The sequence below is a fragment of the Triplophysa rosa genome, linkage group LG8 (genome assembly GCF_024868665.1).
Source record: "Triplophysa rosa linkage group LG8, Trosa_1v2, whole genome shotgun sequence".
Taxonomy (NCBI): domain Eukaryota; kingdom Metazoa; phylum Chordata; class Actinopteri; order Cypriniformes; family Nemacheilidae; genus Triplophysa; species Triplophysa rosa.
Genome location: NC_079897.1, coordinates 5,586,102 through 5,597,784, shown reverse-complemented (window position 1 = coordinate 5,597,784; position 11,683 = coordinate 5,586,102). Strand labels below are relative to the sequence as shown.

General features: G+C 38.7%; 1 protein-coding gene across 1 annotated transcript; it reads left to right on the top strand.

Moving 5' to 3' along the window:
* Window positions 1-409: 409 nt before the first annotated feature.
* On the top strand, window positions 410-5,226 carry LOC130558210 (uncharacterized). The gene is made up of 4 exons (XM_057340504.1): window positions 410-420; window positions 1,962-2,032; window positions 2,116-3,342; window positions 3,462-5,226. The coding sequence occupies exons 2-4, from the start codon at window positions 1,969-1,971 to the stop codon at window positions 3,914-3,916; spliced, it is 1,746 nt and encodes a 581-aa protein (XP_057196487.1). The 5' UTR covers window positions 410-420; window positions 1,962-1,968; the 3' UTR covers window positions 3,917-5,226.
* Window positions 5,227-11,683: the final 6,457 nt, after the last annotated feature.

Genomic DNA, 11,683 nt, shown 5'->3' with positions numbered 1-11,683 from the left:
CCATTTGACATCATCATCAAATTATTTTCTATGCACTATTTAAAGTTTTAAAAAATGCCAACATTTTTCCAACATTTGTAGTTGTGATGGAACTTGTCATCTTTAAAAAGCTTTATCAGGTTGATGGACTGTGACATGATGGGTGACTGCATCTCATAAAAACAGACTGTAACTCTGAAGAACTATTTATGTTAATTGCAAAGTTAAAAGACGTATTTTTTTAAAAGAGGTAATTATAAACTAAAACTAATACTGTCGTTATGCTGAGTTGAGCGGACAACAGAAAAACGGCAGTCTCACGCAATAAGTGTTCATGAAGGCTGCTGGGCCTTTTTTGAATGACAAATATGCTCAGGTATTAAAAACAGGTTGCAGTGCTGATTTGGTTCAGTGAACACAAGGGCTGCGGTCACCTGTCAGGTAAGAATATCTTTATTATACATTTACTGTATGTTGAAAATAGAATATGCCCCTGATAAAGAATGAATGTCTTGTCGTAATGTGTGCTTTGATGATTTAATTAATATTCCCATGACTAAACTGAATTATAAAAAAATGCTATTTATAATACTTTTGCGTGAGACTGACGTTTTTCTGTTTTCTATTCAACTCAGTATAACGACAGTATTAGTATATTTAGTTTACCTTTTAAAAAGTATCATTTGAAAAAGGACACCTTAGCTGTGGTAATGAGTGTGTGCTGTTCATTCCTTTTCCGCACATTTTTTGTCATTTCTGAGACTCGATTCTACGACTTTTAGGTTACAGGTCCGACTCGCTATCCATTAGGCCACACAATAATGTAGTATAATATGAATATGAATATGTTAAAACCTTTGAAAGCATTTTTGATCATTCTCATTCACTCTAAACAAATATATTTTCTTGTTGTACAACAAAAAACCACAACGGTACCTTTTTTTCTAAAATCTATTCATTGTATACATCACATTTCCTTTTTGTCACAGAGACATTAAAAAATGTGACCCTGGACAACATAACCAGACTTATGGGTCAATTTTTCAAAATTATGATTTATACATCATCTGAAAGCTGAATAAGTAAGCTGAAATTGATGTATGGTTTGTTAGATATTTGGCCGAGATATAACTATTTTAGCCAAGGTCAGAAAAAACCTTGCCGTCCTCTTATGTTTTTTAATGAAGCATTGCTATGATTACATTGATTGTTATCTATTTAAAACTCTGGAATCTGAGGGTGCAAAAAAATCAAAATATTGAGAAAATCTTTTTTGAATACGTTTATCAGAGGCGCTGTCGCAGGATGTTGATAAGAGGAAACAGGTTTGTTTTAACGCTCTCTGTTGGCTTACCGCAGTTATGACGTTGTGGAGAGCAGATGAACCCAAAAGCTGAAATTCTAAGCTTTACACACATACCAAATTTGAGTAATTCCCAAAGAGTGGACAGCAGCGAGCGATGTTTGTCAAGCCATATTTGCTGATGTGGTTTACTGTGGTAGTTTTTAGGTGTGAAAATACCTTATTTTTTTCTGGCATTATTCTGTTGAACATTCAAATAAATATTACATTTAGCCGCAGCTTTGACTTTTATATAAACTGTTTGATACAAGTAAGGTTTTGAAAAGATTATTTAATGTAACATCAATATGATTTGTAAAATAATCTTGTCTACTCCATCAATAAAGTTTTATAGCTGTATAGATTGGCTTATTGTCACATAAGATGGACATCACAAGGGCTGTTTGAAGTCTGTTTTCAGAATTCCAACTACAGTATATAACAAAACTCCATTATGGAGTTCAAACTGTAACTTTGAAGCTGTTACTGTAATCAGCTCTTATAAAAATTGAACGTTTGACGACTAAACCCATTTAATACGGTTATGACAAAAATATTACAAAATAACAAAGTTAGAGCAAACAAAATTTTGTTTGGCTTTGACTTCTTATTCTTTGTTTTTTTCTCAACGAATTCACAGCATCAACATGAAGTCAAGGTCAGATCCAGTCATGTTCGTGATTCTTCTGATTGCATCAATGTTTAGCCAAGGTCAGAAAAAAACCTTACCCTCCTCTATTGCTTTTTTAATTAAGCATTGCTATGATTAAATTGGTGTGTGTGCGTGTGCGAAGGTCTCGTAACGGTGAGCTATGGAAAGGATTTCATCACAGCATTTCCAGAGAACGTGGGTTACTTCTACCCATACACTTTAATTAAAAGTCTAAGAGTCACTGCCCTCCATAACGACACTACCTTCACTGTCCACTTCAACAACACACAAAAAACATCATCAGTTCTGGAGAGTGGCGAAACTGCAAATGTGTCAATTCCAAAAACTGCTGAAGTACATCAACTAGGCTCCTCCAGTAACTCTATCCGAATTACCAGTGAAAAAGACATCGTAGTACAATCTTTCAGTCAGACAAATATAGGTACCCTTCCAGAGAAAAGTGTCCAGACCAGTGTTGTTCAACCCATCACAAATCTTGGCAAACAATATTTGATCCCTTTGCTGAACCACTCAGACCTTATCCAAACGTTCAGCGGATCCCCGGCACCCCTCTGGTCCCAAAGATACGGCTCGTTCAAGCTGATCATCATCAATGCAGAGGACACAAAAAACATGGTCACGATATTCCGGAACATTTCAGCCAGCGTTCAAGAACAAAAATTCTGGATCTCATCATACCAGCTCATCCAGTTGCAGGCCAATGCTTCACTGTTCAAGGTTAAATCTAGCCATAAAGTTGCAGTGATTCTGACTCATCCATGTCTAGAAATGACAGCCTGTAAATGCAACATGATAGTGAATCAGATTCTTCCTACAGAATTTCATGGTCAGAACTTTGTTGTGCCGTACATTCCAGGTATAACCCAGAGCCGCTTGCTTATTACATCAAATGACAAGTCCACTTCTCTATCTCACAGTAATGTTCAGTTACAGCCTAGTCCATCAGGGCTTCTGTCACTTTCAGATCAGACGAAATCTCAGTACGTAAATGCATCGGGAAACGTGTCCCTCACACTGATCAGTTCAGGTCTTTTCATTGAAGTGATCCCAGAAAACATGTTTGCTGCCTGCTATCTGCTACAGGTCTATTCAGACATCAGCGGCTCTAAGAAAGCTATAGTGATAGCAGAAACTAGCAGCAAAACTAATCTACACAAACAAAACAGTCCCATTACAAATGCTAAGTGGACTGAGATTACCGGCACAAAATACTCTTCAGCTATAATACCTTTAACAGAGCAATATACCTTCATCTGGCATCCATCTTCAAAGATTGCCGTTTATATACTGGAAAACACTGACACGACAGTTTATGGAGGACCACCTATACCTATAAATACACAACCAGGTAATAAAAGGCCTTGTTTTTAAATGTAAGCTTTTACTTGTAATGCAGATTTAAATTAAAAAATTGTTGTAAAGCATATGATTGTGATGGTTAACTTATTTATGTTTTTATGCGTTCAGATGAGTTCGGCTGTGTGGTGATTCCTGGACAGTTTGAAGTGGAAAGTGAGCCTCTTAGTTGGACTGAGTCCCTGGCTCACTGCACGAGTCTTCAAAAACACCTCGCCTGTCCTACAACGGAAGATATTCAGATGGAGTTAGCCAATACGGTTAACACAACAGAGGAGGGTTGGATTGGACTACGACGTAGTCTGATGACCACAGACTGGTACTGGCAGAGGCAAACGCCATCATCAACATCATCATCATCTGTGGATTACGTTCACTGGGCTGAGGGGCATCCACAGGAGATTTTGAAAGGGCTTTGTGCATCATTGTTACTGAATCAGGATGATGAGTATAAATGGAAAAGTGCAAAATGCTGCGAGAAAAAGCGTCCTGTCTGCTACAAACCCCCAATATACTTTAATCCATTATCCGTATGTGACCCCATCTGTCAAAACACTGTTTTGTGATGTACTGTTTTCCATAAAAAAATAACCCAACATAATGTAAAGAACATTGTGTGGAAATATAATGGATAATATAAACATAAGTTCTTATAACATAAGATAAAATCTAACTTTGATGCTCATTATCTCATAATCAGATTTTAAAATCTTAGTCTGGGTCACATGTATAACTTTAATTTTTTCTGTGTTTTCTCTAGCATCGCAATAATATTTTTGTCTTGTAGTACCTGATGGGAGACAATTATATTAATACAATTTGCCTTAGTGCAGTAATCATAATGTTATTAAGAAGTACATTTGTAATGCATGTGCATAGAGGTTTTCTTAATTAGCTTCAAAATATAAAACAAAACAGGTCTTAATAATAGTGTGAAAGCAGATTTCTAAACTATACTCAAATAGTTGAGCTTTCTTCATAAGGCATCTACCAAGCATCCATTTTCGTTTCAAAAACTATTTGCCTAATAGTCTGTTAATAAACTTTTTCTCTAACCCAAACCATCTACAGATTCACAGCACTCTTCTTACAGAAATCTGAGCTACATTTTAAATGAATATATGTTCCTCATAAACCACAAGAAGTTTGCTTATTTAGTCAGGTAACGCAAGTAGAAAAAAGTTGGCACGTTCCAGCTCCAAATGTATAGAAGTATTTATAGCATGTTCCTCTTTTACATCCATGGAAAAAAATTAAGAGACCATTCAAAATTATTTTCAGTTCTTCCTGATATACTATTTATAGGTATGCATTTAGGTAAGGTAAAATTATTTTTGTTTTATTCTTTGAACTACTAACAATATTTCTCCCAAGTTTCAAATGAAAATATTGTTTCTATTTGCAGAAAATGAAAACTGGAGGACCAGGCCCAATTTTTTTTTAAAGATGCTCTTGTTTTTCAGACCTTAAATACTGCAAAGAAAACAAGTTCACATTCACTTATAAGCAATACAACAGTAATATTTGTACTGTTTTTAGGAAATGCCAAAAATAATTTGTTCATGTGATAACCTCAATTTTTATCACAGTTTTCATGTGTCTCGTCATGCTGTCGGTCGTTCACATTGCTGTTGGATGACTTTGTCACTCCTGAGGTTTGATTTTGTCAAAATTCAACAGACACTGAACTGGAATGGCCACAAAGCATCTAGAAATGCTGATTAAATTGAAATTTGGAATTTCTCTTCACTTTTCCCACGGCTGTATTTAGTCACTAGTCATAATAGATTATGTTTATTAGTAGTGTATGTGTCTTTTACACTGGGGTTTTGATTCTGTAAAGCTGCTTTAAAACAATACATATTGTAAAAATCATTATGCAAATAAAAATGATGTAATGTTGTCATGTTGTGTTGCCCAACAATATCCTTTCCAACAATCCCAATGAATATGTAACCATTCTTTGTCTGGATGTCATACTCATTAAGTTACCATTTTCATCTGCTCAAGCAGAACAAAAAGAACGTACCCGAGACTGACATGAAATGGATAGTGCACAACCATGTTTCAGTATTCCATTTGTTTCAGCAAATTGCTGTGATCCATTTGCTTCTTTAAAAAGACTTGCTGGACTTTCGCGTGCATCACGTGCATACAGTACACTCCTTTGAGAAATTGCCCGATTAATTACACAAAAATGTCTAAACGTGGATAAACAGATAAAAGAATAATGAAGATAAGGTTCTGAAAAACAAATCTTTATTTCTAGAAAATCAGTCAACTTAAGACAAATGCCTGCATATAAACTTTTAGTGTTGCTATAAACATTCTGGCTTTGGGTTTTTCTTGCTGGTTTGGTGTTAAATCTTCAAGAGAGGTTACAATAATTAAAAAAAAAGTGTAATGCATTGATACATTAATGCTCACACTGGGTAGTGATGTTCCTGGACCAAAGATGACAATTCACCTCACAATACTCCTCCACAATATATCTGGTCCCATTTTGTTAATAGAATTCTAATACTTGAACTGCAGTTGTATATTGTATGAGAATAATGGTTAGCATCTACATTGGTATGTTGTGCTGCAATACAAATATTTGCTTGACGTAATGGCTTTGTCTGGATTAATTTACATACGTTATATTCAATTAGTTATGTTGTCAACTGTAAAAATAACTAAACCAGACAGCAAATATTATGAAGTTCAACAAAGCACATCACATCCCACATGCTTTTGTAAGCCATTCATGAGCCAGTCAAAAAGCACAGCGAAACATACCGTTTAACCAATAAGACCTCAACATTCTCTCAGACGAAATATCCACAACTATCTGTTTACACAATCTTGATGAATGACAAGCTCCACCTATTGACTTATAACTAGGATATCATTTCATGCTTACAACCCCTTGCATTATGCTAGTTTAAAGTCACGCTGTTTATTGGTCTGCATATAACTGTGTACATCAAACATATTTAAACTCTTTGTAGATTAAATATGAGGGAATGTTCGGCTCTAATCTGCTTTGAAACACCAGTTGTTTTGCTATTTATTATAGCCAAAACTACAGGTATTGAACTATTTGAGATATTTCTCAGCCTCAGGGGCTGTGTTCTATGTGGCACGTTCTGTTACTCTGAGATGATAACTGACCTGCCATCGAGTCTAATCCTCATGCTACACTAAAGACTGTACCATTATAAAAATATGGCATGTTAGTTGCGATTCTTAGCACATGAAGATGAAATATTTCAGTTGATTGTCAACTTCATCACAGGCGTTCCCAAATACATGGAAAGGTTTATATTAAATAACAATTTGCTTTCCACAGCACAAAAAGCCATCAGAAATTTTAGAAAAATATCTTCTGAACCATGTATAAAAATAGCCCTCTGGTATACGAAATTAATGTTGTTAGTGTTGTCTGCCCTTCGTGAGGAAGGCTGGTTTTGCTAGAACATGTAGCGTCTTTCAACATCAAAAGAAAAGGCACTGTTGATGTGGAGGTACCCTCACTGTATTGTCCACGCTCACTGAGTGATGCAGTTTTCTCCCATGTCCTGAGCATAACGGTCAGAAACTGTGGTTCTCAGCTCCTAGACGTCTAAGATAACAATAAAATGCCATAAAGGTGTATATTATGCATTTATATCTCCTATAAACTACTAAACAAATGTTCCGGTTTTATCATAATCTAACATAAGGCTTTTCAAGTGTCACAAGCTAAGGTTGTTTGTATAGCTTTGCTTTAGTTACTGTTATAAGTAGGCTACTATGCATTGCTCATAGGATACGATGCAAATGTCTGGCTTTCAATGATGGAGGTTTACTTGAATTACATTAATTATAGTCTTGACACTAGGTATTCAAGAACCTATTATTCAGAACCAGTTTCTTTCTTAAATACCACCCTTAATCGTTCTCAAGTGTCTGCACACTTGGAACCAGATGCTTAGATGATCAATAACAATTTATGTAAATGTAAAATTAATTATTTTGATATTAATTCATTATGTGATGAGCCAGGTACACACTTGTGGATGAAGATTTATATAAGCTTCAACTATAGACAATTTATGATATAGAAAGGCTTAACCCATCTTACGTTCATTGCTATAACTTAAAAAAGGGGGAGTGACCCCCCTGCTGAATCTTAAATCTTATCACACCTAAACACTCAAGATCATTTAAGCGTCGCAGTCAGATTATATGGCAAGCCATTTTGTCATTTAACCCTTGACGTTGACTAGTATCTATTTTTAGGCTACTAGTACTTATTTTGTAGTTACTAGTAACTGTCACGGTCCCACCGTCTTGTTTATGAAATTCTAGTCGTGTGGTGGGATCGGGGCAGAGTCCTTGGGTTTTATGTGGGAAGGCCATGAGATGTTTGTGTTTACCTCTCATGTGTTTTTCCAGTGTCTCGTCTCTGTTCCCGCCATCTCGTTTCCTCGTTACCCTTCCCTGAGTGTTTAATGTCCCACACCTGCCCCGTGTAATTATCCCTCGTTTGTCTTCCCTATATATACCCTCTTGTTTCTTTGTCTTGTGTGAGTGTATTACGTTCGGTCCGTGTTCTGTGTACCGTGTATGTAGCTGTACCTTTTGTGCTCACCGTGTTTTGGATTTTCTGCCGTGAGTCTTTGACGTTGTGTCGTGTTTAGTTTTTTGTTGTTATTTTTAGTCCTGCTGTTTTTGCCCCCACGTGGGAAGTTTTTTGTTTACATTTTGATATATTTAGTTGCATTGTCTGTACCCCATTGTGAGTCTTTGTTTTGTGTTTATTGGTTAAATAAAGTGTTTTTGTTTAACCCCATAATTCACTGCCTGCCTGCGCTTGGGTTCTTCACACCTCGTCGTGACAAGTAACTATTCCATCAGATACTAGTACTTATTCATTGGACACTAGTACCCAGAGGTGGAAAGTAATGAATTACATTTACTCGCGTTACTGTATGGACGTTGTTTGTGTACTTGTACTTTTTTAAGTAGCTTTTAAAATCTGTAATTTTACTTGTACTTAAGTATGATTTGTGTGATGTATTGTACTTCGTTATATTTAAAATCACATCCGTTACTAAGTAAAAAAAATAATGAAAACATTGCAAGTAAAAAAACGCGACCGGAAATTACTTCAGTGAATAATGGGCGCGAGTTTGAGTTTGCGCCGATACCAGAAGAGCGATGGAGAGGAAAAGTTAAACTTCGGTATAATGCACCTGTCCTAAGGTGAAACCCTATCGAACTCTAACTGCTGAAGACAATGAAGTAAACCCCTGGCCATATTTAAGCAACCATTTCAGCTTCAAGACAGGATTATGGACGCTGTGCAAACTAGCATCTTATAAAAATCCTAATGGGCAAGAATGTAGAGGTAAGATAAATAATATTTGTTTAAATACTGCTCGTACCCTTGTTGCATTGGTAACTAATAAGAAGTTTGAACTATTGTAAAAGTCAAAACGACAGTGGTGCATAATGCTTTATATTGTAAGTGTTTAATCTCGTTTTGTAGACGCACGGTTCACTAATGTGTCTGCACCACATTTACGTAGTGTGAATGGAACCGAACTGAACAACTTCTGCTTTAATGACATATTTAAACGTGCATGTCTCTCTCTTGTGTAAGACTGCGGTCAAGCCAGCCGCGGTTTGAAAATACACGGTCAAGCCAGCCGCCGTTTAGGTTCAGATGCGCGCTTATTGAGTGGTTTACGGTACATTACGGGAACACCGCTTGTAAAGCTTTATTTAAATGTAGATGATCCGCGTCTCTTGTCAATAACATATTTCTTGTTTTACGTTTAGAATATCTCGTTTTTGTCGTAATTTATGCAGGGTTTTTTTCTCCGAATGTTTGCATTATGATTGCTGTAACGTTATATTGTGAAACCAATGTCTCTGTCTGTATCTTAAATATGTATTATTTTAATGCCTTCTAGACCTTTGTCCTGCAAATAAAACTGTTTATGCAGTTTGCAATTACAGTCCCCATGGATTTGAACAGATTTAATTAGTGTTTTTTGAAAGCATTTTGTTTGAAAAATATTATTCCAATATAATTGACTATACAAACATTATTTCTCATAAGTAGAAAAAACTGATGATGGATTTCTGTAGGGGCCATCCCACACTATATGCACACCATATATGGACTTATTTTACTGTAGCGTTTTGGAGAAATACACATTTTTCAACTTTGAAAGCCTGTAGAAAAGTAAAAAGAAAACGTCTTGGTTACAGATGTAACCTCGGTTCCCTTTCTGTCGGTCTCTCGACGTTGTGTCGAACAGACAGAATGGGGTTTGTCTCGAAAACCTATCATCTTCTGAGTATTTAGAAAAGGCCAATGAAAATTGGCGAATGAAATTTGCATGCTGGGCTCCTCCCCGGATGTCCGGGTATAAGAGGGAAGCCGGCGTGCTCATTCATTCACCTTTTGTTCTTCAGAGCCTACGCATCTGATGAGCTTCTCTACGATCTTTGGTGATCATTTTTCTGCTGGAATCTACGACGTGGACAGCGGACGGTCCCTTCCTGCAGTGACTCTCCCCTGGGCGTCTCGGCAGCTCCGGAGGTGTTCGAGCAAAATTCCTTTCTAAAAGAGCTAATTTCTCCAGCGTGGCATGTCCCGCTGTTCTCATGGGTGCAACACACTCATCGAGGAGGGGGACGGACACGATGCCTGCTTCCAGTACGCTGGGGCAGACGTTGTGGATACATCCTGCCCGCACTGCGTGCGGTGATGATTCAGACGTTGCATCACGGGTGGCTGTGTTCCCATGGGACTCAGCCACCACCTCGTTTGCTCCCCGTTCCGTTCCGCTACGGCAAGCAGCGAGGGTAATATGAGGATTACTGTGAGCGATAATCCGCCAGCCACTGGCTCACAGACCGTTCACACCTCGTCTCGCTCGTCTGACCGTTCCCCAGGAGATGGTCCGCCGTCTTATTCCTCAATCACATATTCGGACACGATGCGTGATGATGAGATGTCTCTTGCAACATCGGGGGGTGACGTACTGCCATCCAACTCCGACGATTCCTCGGGCTCCCTCCCTCGGGGGGTCGAGCCCAGGAAGAAGCGGACGTCGAAATGTCAGCCATGCTTTTCCGGGCCGCCGTGAGTGTTGGGTTGCAGTGCCCGCACCACCTTTCCCAGCGCTCGCGGCTGGCTATATGGCACCTCGGTTGGAGCCGCGCCCACCCCCAGTGCCGTGTTTACCGGAAGTGCATGAGGAACTTAGTAAGACCTGGAACGCCCCTTTCCGGCACGTTTCACGTCAAACAAAGTTCCGTCACCCTCTCTTCCCTCGAGGTTGAGACAGCTGGAGGATACGCCGTTGTCCCCCAGGTGGAGTATGCCGCCGCGGTGCTCGTGCCCGTAGGAGGCGGCCACCTGGGGGGGGCTCGACCTAGACTCCCGTCCAAAGCATGTGGGGTCTCGGCATCTCGGCGTTGAGAGAGCTCCACGAGGGTAAGACCGACCCAGCGCGTATGCAGGAACTCCGCGCCGCCACCGACCTCGCTCTACGGGCGACCAAGGTGACTACGCGGGCCCTGGGTCGGACGATGTCCACACTTGTGGTCCATGAGAAACTCCTCTGGCCGATCCTTGCGCAGATNGCTATGCTGGTATACAAGTATGCAGTACATCAATGCACTTTCTCAGTAAGAACTGTTAAAATATTGAGTATATAAAATATTTATAGTGTGTGTATATTTAACGTTAACATAATTTTTTCTTTAATAGATTGACAGTGTTTGGTAATATACGAGGCTCTCTGTGGAGATGACATCCCAGACAGAATTATTGGAAAAATGGAAACATTTTACAGGAACATCCAAAATAATTACTGACCATCAAAACCTATGACATGCTGCACATGTTAACAACCTTTTATCTGGTCAGCAAGATCCAGACCTTCCTTCTCTACATTGGGGAAATGTAGCATCCGGAAGTTCTACATCATCCTGGACCAGAAAAGAGTCCCCTGCATGATCCAGGCCCCTGCTGCAGCCTTGGAAAAACTCTTTGAGGCACTCTTCGTCTTTGCTGTGTCTTACGGTGAGGCCTTGTTCAACTTCTACAGATTTATTCAAACAACTGTGCATGGAATTGAAGTCCAAGGGGTCAAGAAAACTAAAGTGAGAATTAGGGATGCTCATTTCGGTTAATTTCCTATAACCGAGAACCGACACTCGTTATCCGAACATAAACCGTTAACCGATAAGATTCTAATAATAAATTGGAATTAAAAAAATACATGCTGCGTCTCATTTCAAAGGCTGCGTCCTCCGGAGGTCGCGTTTGTCCGCCGCATATGCCC